The sequence below is a fragment of the Schistocerca gregaria genome, chromosome 3 (genome assembly GCF_023897955.1).
Source record: "Schistocerca gregaria isolate iqSchGreg1 chromosome 3, iqSchGreg1.2, whole genome shotgun sequence".
NCBI classification, from domain to species: domain Eukaryota; kingdom Metazoa; phylum Arthropoda; class Insecta; order Orthoptera; family Acrididae; genus Schistocerca; species Schistocerca gregaria.
The window spans coordinates 327,945,309-327,971,568 of NC_064922.1; the positions used below are offsets into that span (position 1 = coordinate 327,945,309).

Genomic DNA, 26,260 nt, shown 5'->3' on the forward strand with positions numbered 1-26,260 from the left:
TGATTGTATGTGAGAAAAATACAAATCATTTCTGTACAAATTGTTTCTGTACTTATCCTATAAGGTAGAAATGAAATGAAATGAACATGTGGCATTGTTGCCCGGGAGATCCCATTGATGCCACATTGGGTGACTTGCATGCCAGTAATGAGCATGAAATGATGATGAGGGCAATACAACACCCAGTCCATGAGCAGAGGAAATCTCCAACCCGGCTGGGAATCAAACCCGGGCCCACTGCATGGGAGGCAAGCATGTAACCAGTCAGCTAAACAGGCGGACAGAAGGTAGAAATATATGGAAAATAAAGGAAAGCCAACCGCTCACCTACAGCAGACTGATGTGTGCTTCAACAGAAAACAGTATTCACACTAGGTTCCAAGCTCTTGCTCTTTCAGTATTGAAGCAAATACAAGAGTGGTTTGAAAAGTTCTCTGAACAGAATAGTAAAAATGTACTTACATCACTGAATGTTTTTTTTTTTATTTTTCAGTGTATTATCCTTACAGATTAATGCACTTGGTCCAACGATGTTCCATTGCCTTGATCCCATCTCAAAATGAATTTCCTTCAGGCTTGCAAAATAGTTGTCAACTCTGGCTATCAATTCTTTGCTTGAAGTGAATCTCCATCCACCAATAAAAATTTTCAGTTTTAGGAAGAGATGAAAGTTTGATGGAGCCATATCAGGTGAATAAGGTCAGTGCAGCAACAATTCATACCTTAGTTTGGCAATTTTGCCATGGTGATGGTACATGTGCAGGTGCACATTGTCTTGATGGAAGATGACATACTTCTTTGCTAAACCTGGTCTTTTTTAGGGTATCTTTTGTTGCAAATTTGTCAAGGAGGTTAGCATAATATTCTCCAGTAATTGTTTGCCCAGTTGGGAGATAATCTACAAACAGAATCTCCTTCGCATCCCAGAACACTGATGCTATGACCTTTCCCGCTGAAGGAATTGTCTTTGCTTTCTTTGGTGGCAGAGAATCAGCATGTTTCCACGGCTTTCCTCTGGGGTATAGTAGTTCACCCAAGTTTCATCTGTGGTCACAAACCAGTGCAAAAAATCTTGTTAGTTTCTCCTAAAACGGGCCAAACATTGTTCTGATATGTCCATTCTCATGCATTTTTGATCCAACGTCAAGAGTTGTGGCTCCCATCTTGCAGATAACTTTTCCATTTCTAATTCTTCAATTAAAATCTGATATACCCTTTCAGATGACATCTGGCAAGCGTGAGCAATTTCATGTACTTTCAAGCGGCGATCCCCCATGAACATTTTGTGCCCTTTTGAAATGATTTCTGGAGTAGTGACACATCTTAGCCTACCACTGTGCAAATCATCATCTAATATCTCCTGACAAAATTTAAATTCATTTGTCTACTAGGCAACAGTTGCATATGAAGGAGCTTTCTTTATGAAGTACTTAATCACTGCTTGAAACTCGATTTCTTCCATCTTCGCAAATCAATATGTTGGAACAACGACAGAGTCTCATCACTGCCACAGTTCTCTTCCAAGAGCACTGACATGACATGTGTTTACAGGCAATGGTCCAATGAATATCACGTGAACAACTCATAGCGCTAGCACTGACCACTCGTGGTGATATGAGAACTTTTCAAACCACCCTCATACATTCATACACACAACTACACAAACACCCAAATGCACAAACCTGCAGCTGCAGTGAGATTAGACTAACTTAATTATCAATCACTGAGAGCAATTGCATTGGTAGATTGAGGTGGGGAGCGGGTAGAGAAGGATGCACAAGGTGAGGAAGGGATAGCAGGGCAACGTGAGGTAGGTCTTTTGACAGATGAGACGGTGGCTGCACAACAAGATGAATGCACTCCAGAACATATAGTGTATAAGAGATTGTGAGAGTAGGGGAGAGAGGGACAGGAAGTTGACAAAAAGAGAGACAGATGGAGCTGATTGGGAAGATAGGGAGGGAAGAGAGGAAAGGAGTGGGGTGGAAGAGGGGTGAGAGGGGGGAGGGATGGAGAGAGGGACAGGGGGAGGGATATTAGAAGGGGGAAGGGGGGAGAAAAGGGGGAGAGAGAGAGAGAGAGAGAGAGAGAGAGAGAGAGAGAGAGAGAGAGAGAGAGAGAGAGAGAATACCAACAAGACAGGAGGGAGGGGGGGGGGGGGGGAGGAAGAGTGGCAGGACAAGGCATTGTGTGATCTGGAAGGGGAGGAGAGGCATGGACAGAAGAGAGAAGGGAAATGGTAAGGTGAGGCACTGGAAACAGGTTAGCAGGAATTTAGACCAGAAGAAATGCAAAGGCACAGGATATGGTGGAGAAATAATTCCCAACTGCGTAGTTCAGAGAAAACAGAGCTGGAAGTGAGTGCCCAAATAGTTTGTATAGTGAAGCAGCTGTTAAAGTCATCTGTGTTGTGGTGCACAGCATGTTCAGCAACTAGATGGTCAAATTTGCCGTTTGTCACTGTTTGACAGTGGCCATTCATGCGGGTAGACAGTTGCTTACCTGTTAAGCCTATTAGAATGCAGCGCAGCAATTGCAGGATAGCTGATATTTAACATAGTCAAACATAGTCGTGCCTTTTATGGAGTAGTAAATGGCTGTGATTGGTCTGTGATAGGAGGCAGTGAGCATTTGTGTGGGGCAGACCAGAAGGAAGTGGCCCATGGGGTGCAGGATTGGTGCAGGATTTGGAGCAGGATTGGAGTAGGGATGCACAACGATATTCTGTATTTCAGGAAAATAGGAGAATAATACTTAGGGTGATATAGGTAGGATATCCCGCATCTAAGGACACAATGAGTGGTATTCAAACCTCTGATGAATGTTGTGATTGTGCTTTTTATGACCAGTGTGATACCAAGTGATCAGAGGAGAGCTTGTTGGTGACTGGTTAGCAAGTTTACTGGAGCTGGAGGAGGAGATTGTACATGAGATCTGTTTACTGATGAGGTGGATAGGATACAGAATGTCAATAAAGGCTATGGTAATGTTACTGGTATATTTCAACAATTCATGCTTTCCACTACAGATGTGACAACCACGGATGGCAAGGCTGTAAGAAAAACTTTTTGACATAGAAGAGCTGACAGCTGTCATAATAGAGGTACTCTTGGTGGTTGGTGCACTTGGTATGAAAAGACATATTTATGGAGACATCTGAGATGATGATCATAGACATCTACAAAGGTAGCTCATTGAGTTGAGAAGGACCAGATGGAGTGTATCTGTGTATTTGGGAGTTGGTGTTGAGGATATGGAGGAAAAAGCAATAGTTGTGTCTGCCATGAATCCAGGTCATGAAAATGCCATCAATGAATCTGAGCCAGAAACGAGGTTATAGGTGTTGGCTGGATAAGAAGGATTCCTTCAGATGGCCTATAAATTAGTTGGCATAGGATGGTGTCATGCGACTACTCATGGGAGTACCATGGATTTGTTTATAGATTTGGCCTCTGAAAGTGAATTAATTGTGGGTCACATTGGCTAGGAGGATTAAGAAAGAGGCAGTGGGTTCAATATAAGGAGGACACTGGAAAAGGTAATGTTCCAGGCCATGGGGATGGGGGATGTTAGTGTACAAGGACGTCTCATCCACAGTGACCAACAAAGAGTCTGTTGGTAGAGGGACAGAAACTGTGGAGAGGCAGGGAAGAAAGTGAGCAGTGTCTTGAATGTAGAACATAAGATTACAGAAAATAGTTGGGAGGTGGTCAACAAAAGCAGAGGTTTGTTCTGTGCGAGCATTGTACCCAGGCACAATGCAATGGCTGGCAGGGAGATCTGTGGTGTTTGGGATGCACCTTAGCCCTTGTGGAGCTGCTGAAGTTACTGTTGAACTTCCGGGATGGGACCATGGTTCTAAGGTTTGTGTGCAGAGCTGTCTGAAAGTTGGCACAGGCCCTCAGACACATAGTCACAATTTGTGAGTACTTCCCTCCTTATACGAACCAACCAACTGCTGCACTGGAGCCTTTGTCTGGGGGAAGGATGACAATAAAGTAGAAATATACTCAAATAGCTAGCAAAATAAACACTGGGCTGTGACTTAGTAAAATGAACACAAGACACTTAGTGTTGAAGAATTTGCAGTTCTGCAATTGATGCACTAAATCTGACTGAAAGAAATGTGGGAGTCATATGCTGTAGTCCCCTTCATGTTTTCCTTATTACTGGAAAGTTCAGTTTCCATTCTTTTTCATAATATAAATGCAGAGTAACTACAGCTGATCTCTTGGAGAAAACATTACATTAAGCAAAGGAAAAAACCCTTCATTTGACATCTCCACAGAAGAACAATCTTGGACAGCTTTCAGAAAATCAACATTAAGAAGGGTTTCTGGCCTTCAATGTGTGCTGATGCAAGACTGAAATATTATATTACAAAAATTGTTTAACACTCTTTTACTATTTGTATCAGTTTTGTTTGTAGTTGCTACTTGAGTAATGCACTATCTTTAAGTATTGAGCTTGCTGTATATGGAAGCAGATTTTTAGAATTTCAGCTCCTTTGCATTTTTTCTCTGTTATATAATGAAATACAATATTATCCATGAAAAGGATGCTACAAGTGGTCTAATTAGTGCAAAATTCACCTATTATGCTCAACTGTTCATAATATGACTACATTATTAAAATCATGACAATTTACAGTGCACTTCTAATCAGATCAGTTAATGATGAGCTGACTAAATTTTAAGAGAAATCATAAACAATATATTTTGCTGAACAAATAAACCACCACAGGTTGGTTATTATTTGATTTATAAGAGCAACTTCACTCAACAGATGCAAGTATAATTAGGTTTTCATTATTCATCATCAACACTATGGTTCCAAGTGATGCTTTAAACTTGTAACATATTGTCATCAGGGCAATCAGTATCCAAGGGTGCTGAAATCTGATATGTGAAACTAGTCATATAAATCTTATGATACACGAAGTGTGTCAGTTTACTCGTACGTGAATAACAATACCTGATGTAACCCCTGCAGGCAGTGTCTGCATTTACTAAAAGTTATTGTTTAGATATGTCTTTCTAGTCTTCACCAAAATTTTTGGCCATTTGCAATATTTGGTGACTTTTAAGTCTTACTGGACCTACATATTATAACAATGAAAATAATATAATCAATTATTGATAACATAGTATAAATGGATAGATAAAAAATATACTCACCAACCAGCGGCAAAGGAACATACACACACAAAAGGATTTAACTTTAACAAGCTTTTGGAGCCAGTGGCTTATCCTTCTGCCAGAGGAGTTGAAGAGGAAGGAAGAGAGGTGAAGTAAAAGAACTGGAGAGGATTAGGGAGAGGGATACATTTCAAAAAAGTCACCCAGGACCCCAGGTAAGAGGAGGCTTACCAGATGGGATGAGGAGGAAAGTCTTTCCTATTGGCTGTATCTAGGTATAGTATCTCTCCATTCATCTTTTATGTCAGTCTTGCAACTAATCATGTATGATTCTTATAATAATTATCAGAATCATTCAACTTTGTAGCAACCTAGTCTCAAATAATAGGGCCTACAACATGTACTGAAAACATTATTCTAACTCTAATTGGGCTCTGCTGCAGGAGATCCATCACTTCAGATCACCTTAAATACTTTTCATTGCCACAGATGATATACAGAATTATCTGTACCATTAACTTTTCTTCTGTTCAAATCTTTATATCAGCCTAACTCATCCTACACTAATCACTATAACCTGTGACAGGAAGTTAGCTGTTATCATAATTTCTGTCCTGTAGTTAAGTGTAGTCTGGACCAGCTTGCAGTGATCCCACTACACTATACTGACAATATTAAGTCAACCCTGTGGTGGTAGTTTCATCAAACTTGTGATGCTCAAAGTATGTTCTCACCATAGTGACCTTTAGTAAGCTATATACAGTACATTCATGAAATTACTCATTTATGTAGCTATCATGATCTGTCAATGTAAGCTCTCATATTTTGCCTTGCCAATCTCACGTACATCTTGTTACTCAGAGATCAAATGCCTTCTAACATTATGAACATGTGCAACAGTAAACAACTCCATTTTCCAAAGAAACAGGAATTCTTTCAATCCACTCTTATACATGATTAAATTATGCACCAGCACATCTTGGTTTGTAAAATTGTCATTGCTTTACCATGTGACATTATGAGACTTTCCATCAACAGACCCACTGAACATAATAATGTTTTTAAAATGTTTGACATCACTTACTTCTTACTTTCAGACTCAGCTGATTCTGCAGCTGTATGAAGTGCAGGACCTCTTGATGTACAGCATCATCAACAGGGAAGCCATTAATACGGATAATTTGATCACCAACCTGCAATAATATTCCAAAAGAATTTTAGTCACAAAATGTGCAAAATAAACATACTGTAAAGGATTTCATCTTTCTAACTAAAGAAAGCTAGCAATTAAAATTCTGTGTACAGACAGGTGCAAAAGAAAACTGCTAACAAGATTTTTACAAACATTGAGATGAATGAGATTACTCCATGTTTGCATATTATACAAATTGATGGATATAACAGAGAAAGCAATTCACCATGAAATGACATATCAAGACAGTTAGAAGAAATAAAAGTAATGGGCAATTAATGTTGTGCTCATTTTACTTCAATGTGCCATAAAGAGTACTGATGAAGTTGATAAAGATGCAACTTGAAAATCTTACAATGGATTAATAAATGAAGGATATTTAGTGAAAGCAGAAAATATTTGTAGCAGCCAGGATGAAAACACATTAAGAATTTGTATGAAACAAATACTTGATGATTAATTTGTGGGGAACATTAAATCAGGGAAAGCATAAAGAAATAAAGTGCAGAAACTTGACAAATATATGATGATTATTACAATATCAAGCCACAGAAAGCACTAATGATGAAAACTTTACCACGATTAACAAAGCTTCTTGTACGTGACATCATCAATTCTGCTATTATATTTTTGTACTGGTTTCTGAGACCTGACACATGGAATTAAACTTATCAAATGCAGTTAACAAATAATTTTGTAAAAGCCTGTCGAACAAAGCACTTTCACAGCATTTGTGCTACTTTAAACACTCATACTTCACACAAGAAGTATATTGCTTCTCAAGGACTGGAACAAGGGAAATGCTTACCAATTAGTGCAGCAGATGTCAGATGCAAACAAACATCTACATACTAAAGTACATAAAATAAGTCTAAGAGTATTTTAGCAAAGAACTGTCACATGAAAAAAGTTATAATATTTATTTGTACTGATCATACCACTGCTTATGATATGCTGAAGTCAAATAGTACACAGAACTTAGTTTACAAGTCTCCTCACAGAAGTACATCAATGAAAAAAATGGAATTGGCCACCACTAAATTCACCAGGTCCCTTTTAACTGTTGTTAACTAGTAACTAAGCTTTTTAGGTTGTGACAAATGTTGGTGTTGACCTGCAGATGTGACTGTTTGCAAATTTCCACTTAATACTGTCACAAGGCAAAATCTTCTGGTGCAGTGTAGTTAAGGTAAAGAAAGAACATATTCTACAAAAGACTGCAGTAAGAATATTACTTGAAGTATATTAATAAGGAAAGTATATCTAGGGTAAACTGTGAAATTCAAAAAACTAATCCTTCCTTCCTTAATTACTTTGGCCCCTATGGAGGCATAGGGCATCCAGGAGAACTCGCCATCCGTCTCTGTCTTTGGCCATTTGCCTCAATTCTGCCCACGTCTTGCCAACTCTTTTTGCTTCCCCTTCCACTGTCCTCTTCCATGTGCCCCTTCGCCTTCCTCGCTTCCTTGTTCCCTGGGGATTCCATTCCAAAGCTTTTTTCTCTATGGCTCCATCTGGTTTTCTCAAGGTGTGCCCCAACCAGCCCCACTTTCTCTCTCGTATCTGGTCTTCTACAGGTATCTGGTTTGTTATTAGCCAGAGCTCCTCATTACATATTTTTTCTGGCCACCAGATAATCATGATGCATTGAAGACATCTATTTTTGAAGCTCAAAAAGCTAATGATAGAAGTAAAAATATTTACCATGTAGGCTTGTGCTTCCCTGTCTAGGGTTCAATATGATGTTTTACAGTTTGTTGTCACAGTTTCCAACAAATTGACAACAGATTTCACTTCTACATCTAAATCAATACCCCTGATGATGTGTGTGACAAGGGGTATTTCTGGTTCTACTACCTGATCCACCCTTCCCTGTTCCACTTGTGAATGGCATGTGGGAGGAATGATTGTTGGTAAGCCTCTGTATTAGCTTGAATTCCTCGAATTTTCTTTTTGTTATCATTTGTGAAATGTATGGGGGACGAAGTAGTAAGTTGTCTGACTCCTCCCGGAATATTCTCTCTCAAAATTTCACTATTACACCTCTCAGTGATGCACAATTCTCCTTCTGTGGCATCTGCCATTGAAGTATGTTGAACATCTCTACAAAGCTCTCACGTTGACTGTGATGAAACACACTGCTCTTTGGTGGGTCTTCTCTCTCCCCCTTGTCTATCAGTCCTATCTGTAAAGAGTCCCATATTGATGGACAATACTCAAGAATCAGTTGAACAAAAATGTTGTAAGCCATTTCTTTCATGAATTAGTTACATTTACTTCCTTAAGATTTGGCCTGTGAATCTCAGACTGGCATCTACTTTTCCTACTCTAGATAATTACTCCTACATATTTTATGGTAGATGCTGTTTCCATCAGTTTGTCATCATTAGTGTACTTGTCTGGCAGTGGATTTCCTTTTCTATGTACGTGCAATATGTTACATTTATTTACATTCTGGGTCAACTGCCAGAGCCTGCAGCATTCATCAATCCTCTGTGAGTCAAATTGATATGGTCTTCTGCGACACAAACTTCTGATGTTACATTATTTGTACATGATGATTTTTTCCAAATTGAAAGCAAGAAATGTAACTACAAAACTGACTACCGTTGTTGACTCGTTCCTAATGTATTGTAGGTTAGTAGCTGCGACCATCACCTCAACAATCAGCATGCACCGTATGTTTAAATAAATTCAATAACATATGCATCACAATCTAGGGCGCTCTTTTGGTCATAGCCAAAACGATTTAGAATACTGAATAAAAACAGCGAAACATGGCAAAGAGGAAATGTACCTTTGTAAATGTGCAGGTAAAGATTACGATTCTAGATGAAGTGGACTGTTGTACACAGAAAACAGCAATTGCAGAGCAGTTTGGAATTCCCAAATCTAATTTATCTGACATAATTAAGAATCAAACAAAAATCATGAATGTTGGTGCATCAGACCATTACTGCTCCTGCATCAGTTTCTGGAAACAAATCTAAAGGACTTCGAAGCGCTTAGTATGAAGAAACAAAAACGTTATTGCCAGAATGGTTCAGCTCTATGCATGCATCTAACATGCCTTTATGTGGCCCTACGACAAAAGCAAATGAGGTAGTCAAAAATATAGGCTTCAAAGACTTAAGTTGTTCTGCTGGTCGGCTGTATCAGTTCCAAATGAAACATTCAATTTAATCTGTACAGATTTGTGGTATAACAAATATAGGTTGATGGAGAATGTGAGAGCAACTGGTTGCATGAATTTGACCGAGTGAGGGAAAAATATGGCTGGTGTAATGTGTTTAATATGAACAAAATTGGACTCTTCTACAAACTTTTTTTCCAAATCACACCCTGCAGATGGAAGGTGGTGTCATGGTGGAGCATGTAGGAAAGAAATTTCGTCCCTGCATTATCGGTAAGTCCAAGAAACCCCGTTGTTTTACAAACATAAATATGGACACTTTATCTTGCATCTAATCTCACCATAAGAAATCTTGGATAAACGGTGCATCATTTCGCAAGTTGCTTCTTCGTTTCAACAGTCGAATGGTTGCTCAAAACAGACATGTTCTTCCTACATTAGACACACAAGGTTCAGTTTTTTACACCAAATATAACCGACAGTCCTCGTATGAGCCGCAATTTGTGCTGCTGAAAATAATTCTGCAACCCTAAATTGGAATGCTGATCCAATGAAAGCCGTTGCAGTAGACTGGAACTTCGTGTCATATCAGGTACAGAGCATGGAGACATAGCAACACTGAAGAAGTCCAAAAGTTAGACGATGCCCACTTCACCGGACGAATGGGACAGTTCTACAAGACATTTCCGAGCAATTGCTTTAGTTCTGAGGAATTCATTAGTGCAGATGACGGTGTTGCTGTATGTGCTTCTGTGAAATCTGATGTTTCAAAAGCTGTGATTGAAGTGCAACAAGGGTCATCAGAAGAAAGTGATAGGGAGGACAATTAAGATACCATTCCACCTACCTGCCAGGAGATGTTTATTGCCTTGAACAGTTTAGAACAATTTGCTTCACATCCGACGTCACTGTTGGATTTATGGTCAGTATGATTACAGCTGATTGTGAAATTAAAAGGTATTTTTATTGCCGTGAATGTCAGCGAACAATGCTTGAATTTCTTCAAAATAAATAAATAAATAAAGTGTAATTCGTGCGTACTTGTACTTTCACAGTCAGTGTATAGTGATAAAGACTACAGTAATGTAAAGTGATTGATACTGTAGTGTATGGCGCAATATTGCACTACTGTACTTGTATACATATTAAAATCTGTGTTTTTCACTTAACACGATTTTTTAAAACACGAACTCTTGATTTTTCGGTCCATTCGGATCCGTGTTACCGAGGTTATACTGTACTTCTTTTATACACACTGTAAACAGTTAACAGTCCAATCACACTTCCTTGGGGTACTCCGGAAATTATCTTCACATCTGCCCATTTTTTCCGTTAAGACTGACGTGATGGATTCCTATCTGCATGGAAGTCTTCAATACAGTCAAAAATCTGGTCCGATACTCGGTAAGCTCGTATTTTTTCACTATACAGCAGTTCAGAACGGTGTCAAATGCCTTCCGGAATTCACGCAACACAGCATCAACCTAAGCACCGTTACCCCAGCGCTACGGATCTCATGGACAAACAGTGAGCTGTATTTTGAAAGGTCTCTGTTTGCAGAACCTATGTTGATTTTTACAAGGGTATTTTCGTTCTCTAAAAATTTCATAATTTTTAGCATAAAAAATGTTCCATATTTCCACAACAGACTGACGTCAATGATATGGCCCTATAATTATGTGCATCTGTCCTATAACCCATCTTGAAAATGGGATTGACCCGCACTATTTTCCAGTCACTAGGTACTCTTCATTGCTCCAGTGAACTACAATAAACAGCTGCTAGAAGGGGAGCAAATTCTTTCGCACAATCTTTGTAGAATCTTACAGGTATCTTACCTGGTCCTGATGCCTTTCTACTGCTACACAATTGTAGTTGCTTTACTACTGCCATTTCGCAGTTCATATGATGATTGAAAGGAGATGCCGTATTACGATCTTAGACAATTTTGGAAAATTAAATTCAGTACTTTGGCCTTCTCTCTGTTATCTTGTTACAGTGCAAGGCCACAGTTACTGAATACTTGATTTCGAACCACTTATTGATTTTATGTAAGACCGAAAACTCTTAGGGCTTTTAGTCAGATCGGTTGACAAAATTTTACTTTCAAAGTCATTGTACACCTCTCTCATTGCTCTTCTTATTCTCATTTTCGCTTCATTTACAGCGTTAGCTAGTCTGCTAGGTTTTGGCTTGTCTTCAGTCTGTGATGAAGCTCTCTTTTTTATGCAGCAGTTTCCTTACATGGCTACGAAACCACAATGAATCTTCCCCATCCATTAATATATTGCTCAGAACGTACTTGTCTACGCCACATTGAACAATGCTTTAGAATTTGTTCTATTTGTGCTCCACATCTTCGCCCGCAGCACCTATTACTTGATGTTGGCTACTCAGAAACTCTGCAATTTGTATCATGCAACTCTTGCTAAGCAAAAATATTTTCTTATCTTTCTTAACATTCCTTGTAATACCCGTAGCAGAAGTTGCTATCACAATCTTATGGTCACTGATACCTTCCTCTCCAGTAACTGATTTGATAATTTCAGGTCTGTTTGTTGCTAGGAGATCTAAGATGACACCTTCAAGAGTGGGTTCTCTAATGATCTGCTCGAAGTAATTTTTGTTTGGACAACACATTCAGAATAATGTCTCTGGCACCAGTTTTGATAGCGTGACTCTCGCAACCTGGAAGTTGAAGTCAGTCCCTATTACAACGGCACATTCAGGAAAGTTATAAACAATATTCTGCAAGTTCTCTCTGAAGCACTCTACCACTATTGCTCCTGACCCAGCCAGTCTATTAAAGCATCTGATCACCACTGTTGACTGACCTATGACATTTCACCCAGATTCAATTACATTTGGATTCCATGATAACCTCACTAATTATCAAATTACGATCGATCCTGGGTGCGATTCTAGAAATAAGTGAGCTTAGCCAGCAGTGTCCACTGTACGTAACACATACTGGAGTGAGTATTTTGCCACACAGCAGGCCAAGACTCATGCTACTGGCTAGCTGAAGACATCATATCTGTTAAAAGTTAGAATGCTGCAATACAATTTCCACAGCTCCAAGGGTTACCTTTTGGATAAACTATGGTTGTCTTGCTAGAACAAGCTAGTTGCCGAATTGAGAAACATCGCTGATAATTCTCAAACGTTACCAACTTCATAATGGTAACAAAGGCTTTTCTAAATGAAAGTCCACAAAGCCACAGGATTTTAATCCAGAAGTTTACCATCAACTAAAGCAGTGATTTCATGTTTGGCATACTGTCTACCAAGACCAAAGGAATAACAACATAAACGTGGCAGCACGTGTTGAGGCATGATGTAAAAACAATGTAGGCATTTGGCGCCCTCAGGCAGCAGCTGAGGCGCGTGTGTATAAACAATAGTTTACATTCGATCCCAATACCTATTCTATTGTGGTAACCACATCTTAGCAAACAGAAAAAAGAGAACACTGACCCATCAAAGGCAGTGGGCTACCAGACCAGAGACAGTTCCCACAAAAGAAAACTGCAATACGGCCATAACGCAGGCTTTGGGTCGGTGGAAGAAGTTCAGTGAAATATAGTATAGCCTGGGACTACTATTACTGAGGCTGCACCAAAATGCTGCGAAGTAGAGTTGAGGATCACATGCTACAATAATCATAGATTTAATTTAGGCAACCAAATAGAAACTGCAGTGCTGACTGAACATGTAAGTTTGGCAATAAAATTTCAAGTCAAAAGTGAGGTTTTCACATAACTATAGATGGACGTATTTACAGACCACACCGCCATTATCATCAATCGAAGTATACAGCGGTATCACTGTTGGTAAGATGCGCTCAAAGTATGGCCTTACAAGTGTGCTGGTTTTTCTGCCTTCATTTATCTACGACAGCTGTTGATACAATATCGATATTTCTTCCATAAAACATTGATACATATTAGGGACATTATATTCATCGATACATCGATATCGAAACTGCAATAACGGGTGCCCATTCTTTATTTTGTACTTTTTTTAAATTTTTTGTAAATATTTGAAGCTGTTCTTTTGAAATTGTAGTGGAACATAGTTTTACTTTCACTGTGTGAAGGAGTGTTACTACTTTTTGGGCTTTCATCACGTCTTGACTTTTTGTGTGAAGCAAGTATAGGTGGCACAAAAGTAGAAGTCCGATTGTACTTTGGGGTGGTGGTGTGAAGATTTCCGATGAGAAGAAATAGCAAATAAATAATTTATAACGCAACTAGTGTGCTATTTTTTCACATCGGCAGTCTTCGAAAATAGTTGCTGAAAATGATTAACAAAAAACTATGACAAGATTGGTCTTTGCGGTGGCCGGAGACGTGTGACGGGAAATGCTAACTTAATCGGCTCTCGACACTACCAACAGAAATTGAAACGTTTAACCTCACCACGCAATTTTGACACTACAACTGCTACTTCGTTGGCGTTGACAGAAATTAAAAAAACAAGGAAGTGTTCTGGACAAATCCGATAAGTGACGAAACCGAACGATGTACCCATTGGACACCTTTTAGTGTGCCACTTACATGCAGTTACCAGTGTTAGGAAAGTAGTTATCGCCAAGCGTGAATGTGCATCGTTTTTCCTTCAGTTCTTGATCTGAGGGGGCAGAGAGGCTGCTAGTTAATGTACAGTATATCTAATAATAAATCAGTACTTAAATATACAGCGCTAAAACCAGCAGTATACACTCCTGAAAATGGAAAAAAGAACACATTGACACCGGTGTGTCAGACCCACCATACTTGCTCCGGACACTGCGAGAGGGCTGTACAAGCAATGATCACACGCACGGCACAGCGGACACACCAGGAACCGCGGTGTTGGCCGTCGAATGGCGCTAGCTGCGCAGCATTTGTGCACCGCCGCCGTCAGTGTCAGCCAGTTTGCCGTGGCATACGGAGCTCCATCGCAGTCTTTAACACTGGTAGCATGCCGCGACAGCGTGGACGTGAACCGTATGTGCAGTTGACGGACTTTGAGCGAGGGCGTATAGTGGGCATGCGGGAGGCCGGGTGGACGTACCGCCGAATTGCTCAACACGTGGGGCGTGAGGTCTCCACAGCACATCGATGTTGTCGCCAGTGGTCGGCGGAAGGTGCACGTGCCCGTCGACCTGGTACCGGACCGCAGCGACGCACGGATGCACGCCAAGACCGTAGGATCCTACGCAGTGCCGTAGGGGACCGCACCGCCACTTCCCAGCAAATTAGGGACACTGTTGCTCCTGGGGTATCGGCGAGGACCATTCGCAACCGTCTCCATGAAGCTGGGCTACGGTCCCGCACACCGTTAGGCCGTCTTCCGCTCACGCCCCAACATCGTGCAGCCCGCCTCCAGTGGTGTCGCGACAGGCATGAATGGAGGGACGAATGGAGACGTGTCGTCTTCAGCGATGAGAGTCGCTTCTGCCTTGGTGCCAATGATGGTCGTATGCGTGTTTGGCGCCGTGCAGGTGAGCGCCACAATCAGTACTGCATACGACCCAGGCACACAGGGCCAACACCCAGCATCATGGTGTGGGGAGCGATCTCCTACACTGGCCGTACACCTCTGGTGATCGTCGAGGGGACACTGAATAGTGCACGGTACATCCAAACCGTCATCGAACCCATCGTTCTACCATTCCTAGACTGGCAAGGGAACTTGCTGTTCCAACAGGACAATGCACGTCCGCATGTATCCCATGCCACCCAACGTGCTCTGGAAGGTGTAAGTCAACTACCCTGGCCAGCAAGATCTCCGGATCTGTCCCCCATTGAGCATGTTTGGGACTGGATGAAGCGCCGTCTCACGCGGTCTGCACGTCCAGCACGAACGCTGGTCCAACTGAGGCGCCAGGTGGAAATGGCATGGCAAGCTGTTCCACAGGACTACATGCAGCATCTCTACGATCGTCTCCATGGGAGAATAGCAGCCTGCATTGCTGCGAAAGGTGGATATACACTGTACTAGTGCCGACATTGTGCATGCTCTGTTGCCTGTGTCTATGTGCCTGTGGTTCTGTCAGTGTGATCATGTGATGTATCTGACCCCAGGAATGTGTCAATAAAGTTTCCCCTTCCTGGGACAATGAATTCACGGTGTTCTTATTTCAATTTCCAGGAGTGTATTTACAAGTGGGTATGCAGATGTCTTAAGCCTAGTTTAAACGACGACATTGGGTTGCGCCACTCGTTTGGGATGAGTTGCACGCAAGTGGTTTCATATATGACTGTAGACACGGCGACACCAGTGTACACTTCAATTTCGTATTTTTGTGGGTCCCTGAGTTGTGTCTGAAATGAACGTTTTGGCAGCTGCACGTCACACGAGGTGTGATGGAGTTTAAGCTTGCTGCATGGAATCGCTGCATAAGATGAAAATAAGAAACGTGTTTGGATTCGTCACTGAATGAAGACAAGACGTCGATTTCTCAGTACCCTTGCTGAAATAATTTTTAACGGAAGATCGAAGAAGTTGTTTTAATTATCTTAGAATGTCAAATCTTCTAAATAGAGTTATTTATGCGATAGGGAATAACGGTACTGTAATGCATGAAGCACTGTCGCTAGAACTGAAATTACATATCATATATATCGTGCATTACAATTGAGAACACTAGGCATTCTATAAGATATGGTTTTAGTTAGTGATAACACTATATCTTTAACACCAATTATTATTAACATCGACAGTTATAATTATTAACATTGTGGTGACACCGCCAGACACCACACTTGCTAGGCGGTAGCCTTTAAATCGGCCACGGTCCTGTAGTATACGTCGGTCCCGCGTGTCGCCACTATCAGTGATTGCAGACCGAGCGCCGCCACACGGCAGGTCTATAGAGACTTCCTAGCACTCGCCCCAGTTGTACAGCCGACTTTGCTAGCGATGGTTCACTGACTTCTACGCTCTCATTTGCCGAGACGATAGTTAGCATAGCCTTCAGCTACGTTATTTGCTACGACCTAGCAAGGCACCAGTATCCGTACTATTGATATTGTGAATCATGTACCATAAAGAGCGACGTTCTCCATTAATGGATTAAAGTTAAGTATTTCACCAGCTACGTCCGTTTTTCTCAATTTTAATTCCCTTGTCATGTTCCAGACCTCACGCCAGCCTGTGTGAGCTGAATCGCGTGCATTTCGACCTCCTTTACTAACACGGTTGGCTCTCCTGTCAACCACAACAAACATTATCGACAATAATTATTCGAAGCAGGCCGCATTAAGAAGAGAACGATTTGCAAACTACTCTCTTGAAGATAGATCTGTACAGTGGCAATATTTCAAAATTCTAACATATGTGAATGGGGAACACTGCAGCAACGTTTTAAATAGATGAATACTGAATAAATAACGCAGCTTCTTGAATTTGTGTAGCCTTCCCTCCTGTCAACAACATTCCTTAACAAAGAGTTGTCCAACTCGAACGATGGGATTTTAGTCTTGTAGACGAGATCATTGCCACAGCTAGAATTTCGCTTGCTTGTATTTTTCTTAATTCAGTTGTATATGTGCTCCTAACTCAATAAATTTTGCCCTGCAGCTCAGATATTGTCAAACCGTCTATGTTATAATCACACATGAAGGTCTCAGTTGGCAGCAATAGGTTATTTACTTTTGTAATCACTGAAATCCCACAAACACCTATGCAAAACATAGATATCCGCAAAGCGAACATTATTCTCCCTTCCCCACTTCATATTTCAGTTTGTCTACATTCTACGAAAACACATAACCTCAAAACTCGTGCAACTAGTGTCAAGTTGGAACACGCCGAAAGGGTTTAGTTCCACAAAGTTGCGCAAACGCGCGGCGCGCATGCGCTGTGGCCGGTAGCGCAGTTGCCTGCAGCCTAGTGTCGTCGTGTAAACTCCCCTCCCCCACGCTCCTCCCCCCCCCCCCCCCCCCCGCCTCGTCTTTGTATCCACCACTACTGTTCAGCCACCGATTTATTCGACATATCGAGGGACGCTGATAAATATCGATATATCGGATTCCTGATATCATCGTCCTGTCAGCTATAGCCGGGCTATTCAGAGAAACGCTGCCTTAGCCCTGTAACGGCATTGTTACGAGAACAGACACTTTTAAATTACAAAATCACCAAATGTTTGCGCTGCCTTCTCCACTGCATTGTAAATTTGCGGTTCGGTAAAACAATAAGCAAACATTTTCAGGAATACTTGAAAATTCAGTAAGGAATAATAAAGAATTGTGTAGCTCCAGATTCGAGGAACAGGCAGCTCCCACCGCTGCCCATTTTCCCTTGCGGCCGCTAGCTGGCGTGTCTGACGTACCCTGAGCCCTCGGCGCTGAGCGTCGGAGCGCGGCTCGACGGCCGACACGAAGAAGCCGGTGCCGTGCTCCCTGCCGCCGCGCAGCCAGAAGCCGAACGACGGCGGCTGTCCGCGACGCCGGAGGCGGACCGAGCGCGCCGCCGACGCCGCCTCTGCCATCGCTGCCAGCGCCGCCTCGTCACGCTGCAACACGCCGACACCACGGCACTCACAACACTGTCAGCTGAAGTGTAGGTGCATAAATATGAGGATGGGGCTAAAGTGTGACACTGGACGCCTGTGAAATTTTGGTCGAGTTGACAGAATGCGCTTTTGGTTGAGAGCTGCCGAAACCAACGAATGCCAATGCGAAGTAAGTGTTATGGTAACAGTGTGACCGTCGCGTAGCCCGATGTCTGCATTCTACATCTACATCCATACTCTGCAAGCCACCTGACGGTGTACCGAGCGAGGTGGCGCAGTGGTTAGCACACTGTACTCGCATTCGGGAGGACGACGGTTCAATCCCGTCTCCGGCCATTCTGATTTAGGTTTTCCGTCATTTCCCTAAATCGTTTCAGGCAAATGCCGGGATGGTTCCTTTGAAAGGGCACGGCCGATTTCCTTCCCAATCCTTCCCTAACCCGAGCTTGCGCTCCGTCTCTAATGACCTCGTTGTCGACGGGACATTAAACACTACCCACCACCACCTGACGGTGGGTGGCGGAGGGTACTTTGAGTACCTCTATCGGTCCTCCCTTCTATTCTAGTCTCGTATTGTTCGTGGAGAGAAAGATTGTCGATGTGCCTCTGTGTGGTCTCTAATCTCTCTGATTTTATCCTCATGGTCTCTTCGCGACATATACGTAGGAGGGAGCAATATACTGCTTGACTCCTCAGTGAAGGTATATTCTCGAAACTTCAACAAAAGTTCGTACCGAGCAACTGAGCGTCTCTCCTGCACAGTCTTCCACTGGAGTTTATCTGTCATCTCCGTAACGCTTTCGCGACTACTAAATTATCCTGTAGCGAAGCCCGCTGCTCTCCGTTTGATCTTTTCATCTCTTCTATCAACCCTATCTGGTATGGATCCCACACTGGTGAGCAGTAGTCAAGCAGTGGGTGAACAAGTGTACTGTAACCTACTTCCTTTGTTTTCGGACTGCATTTCCTTAGGATTCTTCCAATGAATCTCAGTCTGGCATCTGCTTTACCAACGATTAATTTTATATGGTCATTCTATTTTAAATCACTCCTAATGCTTATTCCCAGATAACTTATGGAATTCCAGTTGCTTCCAGTTGCTGACCTATATTGTACCTAAATGATAAAGGATCTTTCTCTCATGTATTAGCAGCATATTTCACTTGTCTACACTGAGATTCAATTGCCATTCCGTGCACCATGCGTCAATTCATTCCAGATCCTCCTGCATTTCAGTACAATTTTCCATTGTTAGAACCTCTCAATATACTACAGCATCATGCGAAAATAGCCTCAGTCAACTTCCGATGTTATCCGTAAGGTCATTTATATATATTGTGAATAGCAACGGTCCTACGACGCTCCCCTGTGGCACACCTGAAATCACTCTTACTTCGGAAGACTTCCCTCCATTGAGAATGACATGCTGCGTTCTGTTATCTAGGGACTCTTCAATCCAATCACACAATTGGTCTGATAGCCCATATCCTCTTACTCTGTTCATTAAACGACTGTGGGGAACTGTATCTACGACTTGCAGAAGTCAAGAAACACGGCATCTACCTGGGAATCCGTGTCAATGGCCCTCTGAGTCTCGTGGACGAATAGCGCGAGCTGGGTTTCGCACGATCGTCTTTTTCGAAACCCATGCTGATTCCTACAGAGTTGATTTCCAGTCTCCAGAAAAGTCATTATACTCGAACATAATACGTGTTCCAAAATTCTACAACTGATCGACGTTAGAGATATAGGTCTATAGTTCTCTAACATCTGTTCGACGTCCCTTCTTGAAAACGGGAATGACCTGTGCCATTTTCCAATCCTTTGGAACGCTACGCTCTTGTAGAGACCTACGGTACACCGCTGCAAGAAGGGGGGCAAGTTCCTTCGCGTACTCCGTGTAAAATCGAACTGGTATCCCATCAGGTCTAGCGGCCTTTCTTCTTTTGAGCGATTTTAATTGTTTTTCTATCCCTCTATCATCTATTTCGATATCTACCATTTTGTCATCTGTGCGACAATCTAGAGAAGGAACTACAGTGCAGTCTTCCTCTGTGAAACAGCATTGGAAAAAGACATTTAGTACACTCCTGGAAATGGAAAAAAGAACACATTGACACCGGTGTGTCAGACCCACCATACTTGCTCCGGACACTGCGAGAGGGCTGTACAAGCAATGATCACACGCACGGCACAGCGGACACACCAGGAACCGCGGTGTTGGCCGTCGAACGGCGCTAGCTGCGCAGCATTTGTGCACCGCCGCCGTCAGTGTAAGCCAGTTTTTCGTGGCATACGGAGCTCCATCGCAGTCTTTAACACTGGTAGCATGCCGCGACAGCGTGGACGTGAACCGTATGTGCAGTTGACGGACTTTGAGCGAGGGCGTATAGTGGGCATGCGGGAGGCCGGGTGCACGTACCGCCGAATTGCTCAACACGTGAGGCGTGAGGTCTCCACAGTACATCGATGTTGTCGCCAGTGGTCGGCGGAAGGTGCACGTGCCCGTCGACCTGGGACCGGACCGCAGCGACGCACGGATGCACGCCAAGACCGTAGGATCCTACGCAGTGCCGCAGGGGACCGCACCGCCACTTCCCAGCAAATTAGGGACACTGTTGCTCCTGGGGTATCGGCGAGGACCATTCGCAACCGTCTCCATGAAGCTGGGCTACGGTCCCACACACCGTTAGGCCGTCTTCCGCTCACGCCCCAACATCGTGCAGCCCGCCTCCAGTGGTGTCGCGACAGGCGTGAATGGAGGGACGAATGGAGACGTGTCGTCTTCAGGGATGAGAGTCGCTTCTGACTTGGTGCCAATGATGGTCGTATGCGTGTTTGGCGCCGTGCAGGTGAGCGCCACAATCAGGACTTCATACGACCGAGGCACACAGGGCCAACACCCGGCATCATGGTGTGGGGAGCGATCTCCTACACTGGCCGTACACCTCTGGTGATCGTCGAGGGGATACTGAATAGTGCACGGTACATCCAAACCGTCATCGAACCCATCGTTCTACCATTCCTAGACCGGCAAGGGAACTTGCTGTTCCAACAGGACAATGCACGTCCGCATGTATCCCGTGCCACCCAACGTGCTCTAGAAGGTGTAAGTCAACTACCCTGGCCAGCAAGATCTCCGGATCTGTCCCCCATTGAGCATGTTTGGGACTGGATGAAGCGTCGTCTCACGCGGTCTGCACGTCCAGCACGAACGCTGGTCCAACTGAGGCGCCAGGTGGAAATGGCATGGCAAGCCGTTCCACAGGACTACATGCAGCATCTCTACGATCGTCTCCATGGGAGAATAGCAGCCTGCATTGCTGCGAAAGGTGGATATACACCGTACTAGTGCCGACATTGTGCATGCTCTGTTGCCTGTGTCTATGAGTCTGTGGTTCTGTCAGTGTGATCATGTGATGTATCTGGCCCTAAGAATGTGTCAATAAAGGCTCCCCTTCCTGGGACAATGAATTCACGGTGTTCTTATTTCAATTTCCAGGAATGTATTTCGGCCTTTACTCTGTCAGCCTCTGTTTCAGTACCATTTTGGTCACAGAGTGTCTGGACATTTTGTTTCGACCTACCTACTGCTTTGACCTAAGACCAAAATTTCTTAGGATTTTCTGCCAAGTCAGAACATAGAACTTTACTTTCGAATTCATCGAACGCCTCTCGCATAGCCCTCATCACACTACATTTCGCTTGGCGTAATTTTTGTCTGTCTGCAAGGCTTTGGCTATGTTTATGTTTGCTGTTAAGTTCCCTTTGCTTCCGCAGCAGTTTTCTAACTCTGTTGTTGTACCACGGTGGCTCTTTTCCATCTCTTACGATCTTGCTTGGCACATACTCATCTAACGCATATTGTACGAGGGTTTTGAACTTTGTCCACTGATGCTCAACACTATCTGTCCTTGAGACAAAACTTCCGTGTTGAGCCCTAAAGTACTGCTGTTTTTCACTTTTGCTAAACAGAAAAATCTTCCTACCTTTTTTAATATTTCTATTTAAGGCTGAAATCATCGATGCAGTAACCGCTTTATGATCGGTGATTCCCTGTTCTGCGTTAACTGTTTCAAACAGTTCGGGTCTGTTTGTCACCAGAAGGTCTAATATGTTATCGCCACGATTCGGTTCTCTGTTTAACTGCTCAAGGTAGTTTTCAGATTATGCACTTAAAAAAATTCACTGGATTCTTTGTCCCTGCCACCCGTTATTAACATTTGAGTCTCCCAGTCTATATCCGGCAAATTAAAATCTCCACCCAGAACTATAATATGGTCGGGAAATCTACTCGAAATATTTTCCAAATTTTCCTTCAGCTGCTCTGCCACAACAGCAGCTGAGCCAGGGGGCCTATAGAGACATCCAATTACTATGTTTGAGCATGCTTTAACCGTGACCTTCTCCCAAATTATTTCACATTTCGGATCTTCGTCAATTTCCTTCGATACTATTGCACATTTTATCGCTATAAACACACCTCCCCCTTCACTATCCAGCCTGTCTCTGCCGTATACATTACAATCTGAGTTTAGGATTTCATTACTGTTTACATCTGGTTTCAGTCAACTTTCTGTCCCTAGTACTATGTGGGCTTTGTACAGTTTATTAATTAGAGTAGTTCTGGGACCTTTCTATAGACGCTCCTGCAGTTTACTATTAGCACATTAATATTGTTATTCCCTATTGCGTTTTGCCTACTACTACCTTGTCGCGTCTCAGGAGGCGTCTTGTCGGGCCTAGGGAGGGAATTCTCTAACCTAAAAAACTCACATGTGCACTCCACACGTACTCCGCTACCCTCGTAGCCACTTCCTGCGTGTAGTGCACGCCTGACCTATTCAGGGGGACCCTACATTTCTCCACCCGATAGCGGAGGTCGAGAAATTTGCACCCCAGATCTCCGTAGAATCGTCTGAGCCTCTGGTTTAGGCCTTCCACTCGGCTCCAAACCAGAGGACCGCGATCGGTTCTCGGAACGATACTACAAATAGTTTGCTCAGATTCCCCTCGAGCGAGGCTTTCCGCCTTCGCCAACTCCGCCAGCCGCCTGTATGAACTGAGGATGACCTCTGAACCCAGACGGCAGGAGTCATTGGTGCCGACATGAGCAACAATTTGCAGTCGGGTGCACCCAGTGCTCTCTATCGCCGCCGGCAGGGCCTCCTCCACATCTCGGATGAGACGCCCCGGCAAGCAGACAGAGTGAACACTGGCCTTCTTCCCCGACCTTTTCGCTATTTCCCTAAGGGTCTCCATCATCCGCCTAACCTTGGAGTTCCCAATCACTAATAAAGCGCTCCCCCCGTGTGCCTGCTCGGACCTTGCTGAAGGAGCGGCCACATGTTCACTCACAGGCAGAGCGGGCGATGCCACAAGGCCAGCCTCCACATTGATCCTCCGCCTCGTGCGCCGCTGAACCCGCCACTCCCCTTGGGGAGACGGTAGCCCAAGCGGGGCGGTACTCGCGAAGATGTCTCGACAGCAGGGACAGTGGGTAAAGCATGTAACACCTGGGGTGTACCTTGCGACGCACCAGACTCCCCACTGCCGCTACACTCCGAGGCAGCAGCCTGAAGAAGGCCGACCGCGGCCATCAACACGTTCAGCTGTTCGCGAACAGCTTCCATCTCCTCCTGCATCCGTACACAGCAGTCACACATCCTACCCATCCTGAGAAATCAACAACTTACTGTAGAGAGTTAATCAACTTTTAACTACACTGCTAATTCACTAAAGGCAGCTGATAGCTGACTAAACTGTGGATCGCACCAATTACACCTCCTTATAAAATTCAACACTGTCAAGTGAATTAAACTGTATCAAGTAATTGACAAATCTCCGACGAGTATTTTGGACATAGTTGAAGCCCAGTTCATTAAGGAATCGAACTCCCAGGCGTAAAACAGCTTGAAACGCGTGATTACTTTACAAACGAGTTAATGTGTTAAAATACTTGACGTTAAGCATGTAAAAGAGAAAAGGTTCAGGAAAGGTTTCAAATTATGCTTAAAGTTTGTTTGAAGTCGAAAGTAGTCTAATTACGAAACAATAGATTAATATAGTCTGGATAATTTCCGCTCCATTTGAGGCTAAAACAAGTTTTTCAGTCTACATCTATACTACGCAAACCACCGTGAGGTGCATGGCAGGGTGCGTCCCATCGTACCTGTTATAAGGGTTTCTTCCTGTTCCATTCACGTATGGAACGCGGGAAGAATGATTGTTTCAATGCCTTTGTGCGCTGTGCGTGCAGTAATTATTCTAATCTTATCCTCACGATCCCTATTTGAGCGATACGTAGGGGGTTTTAGTACATCTCTAGAGCAAGCATTTAACGGCTGTTCTTGAAACTTTGTTAATAAGCTTTCTCGGTATAGTTTACGTCCGCCTTCAAGAGCATTCCAGTTCAGTTCCTTCAGTACCTCTGTGACACTTTCCCACGGTTTAAACAAACCTGTGGCCATTCGTGCTGCCCTTCTCTGCATACGTTCAATATGCGCTGTTACTCCTCATGTACGGTTCCCACACATTTGAACCATACTCTGGGGTGGGTCGCAAGAGTGATTTGTTAACAAATGGTTCAAATGGCTCTGAGCACTATGAGACTTAACGTCTATGGTCATCAGTCCCCTAGAACTTAAAACTACTTAAACCTAACTAACCTAAGGACATCACACAACACCCAGCCATCATGAGGCAGAGAAAATCCCTGACCCCCGCCGGGAATCGAACCCGGGAACCCGGGCGTGGGAAGCGAGAACGCTACCGCACGGCCACGAGATGAGGGCGATTTGTTACCAATCTCTTTTGTAGACTGACTGCATTTCTCCAGTATTCTACCAATAAACCGAAGTCTACCACCTGCTTCACCTTCGTTTTAACCTATGTGACCATTCCATTTCATGTTCCTACGTTTTTTCGTTTTGTGAAGTGGAATACTTTACATTTCTGAACATTTAGAGCAAGCTGCCAATCTCTGCACCACGCTGAAATCTTATCAAGATCTGACGGAATATTTAAGCAGCTTCTCTCAGATAGTACTTCATTACAGATAACTGCATCATTACCCATTCTTTTGTTTCTTTTCTTGGGATACTGTACTCATTTACTTCAATTATTTCGTTTGATTTGCAATATGCTGCTGTTAAGTGCACTATGTTCAGCTGCTTAAATATTTTGAATGTAGGATTTCAATATTTTATATGAGAAAAGTGCGAGTTGGGTTGCACATAATCGATGTCTTCGAAATCCATGCTGGTTGGCATCGAGGCGGTCATTCTGTTCAAGATCTCAGTGTTTATGACGACCCTGAACTATATGTGACATAATGACGCAATTTTGAAGTGGATACTGTCTGTAAACTGAGTTGCGAAGAGAGTGTATAGTAAAGATAAATAAAACGTCATGTCTGATGCTGACTGCATGAACAGTGAAAATGCAGTAAGCTATAAACTTTTTCTTCCTTTCTTTATTCCGTGTGAGGTGTATGAGAGAAAAAGTTTCATAAATGTTTGACATAGTGCGTAACGTCTGTTGGAAGTCGCTAAGTGCTGTTATTCTCATATGCTGGATGCATATAGTCAGCGATTCGCTGTTATTCTCAAATAGTAGATGAATTAAGTAGGGGGTTTCTAACTGCTGTCTAATTGTGTTTAACTTTTAACACATGATTATACATCTTAAAGATTGAGTTACGATAGCATTTTACTTTTGGCCAAGAATTACACTAAATACTGAAAACAAATTTTTTATTGGTCCTGGAAGATGTTGGCGTGTTACAACCTGCATTGGGAATATATGCTTCGTAAAACAGATATCGCACACAAATATGAGAATACAGCTTGGGGATAGTGACTACCTTAGAGTACCCAGACCAAAGGACGAGTAATCACTGCACATGTTCTTCGAGATTTCCGCTTTAATTAGAAGTGTGCAATCTCCAAAACGATGTTCTTTGGTAGACGGTCAATCCATTTAATTACAGTGACATTTATTATCTGAACATAGAGCACTTAACCGCAGCATATTGCAAATCAAACGAAATAATTGAAGTAAATGAGTACAGTATCTGCAGACAGGAAACAAAAGAATGGGTAATCCAGTGTATGTTTCCTCCCAGAAATTACTATTACAGCTTATAAGAATTTGAGCATCGCACTATTAACTGGTAGAGAAGCTACATTCGTTAATCGTGTTTGTATCTAACAAGTGTCCCATATGCGCTTAAAAATACGATTGTAACTGAAATACGACTAAAATATTGTAGGTCCCTGCTATGCAAGTTT

The 26,260-nt window shown here is 43.0% G+C and overlaps 1 protein-coding gene across 1 annotated transcript in view; it reads right to left on the bottom strand.

Annotated features, from left to right (window-relative positions):
- Positions 1-26,260, bottom strand: part of LOC126354581 (serine-rich adhesin for platelets) — a 381,497-nt gene that overhangs the window by 111,803 nt on the left and 243,434 nt on the right. The window contains exons 2-3 of the mRNA XM_050004327.1: positions 17,787-17,969; positions 6,223-6,331 (exon numbers count right to left, since the gene is read on the bottom strand). Coding sequence (XP_049860284.1) covers positions 6,223-6,331; positions 17,787-17,945 — 268 coding nt within the window. The 5' untranslated portion in view covers positions 17,946-17,969. The remainder of the gene's footprint in view (positions 1-6,222; positions 6,332-17,786; positions 17,970-26,260) is intronic.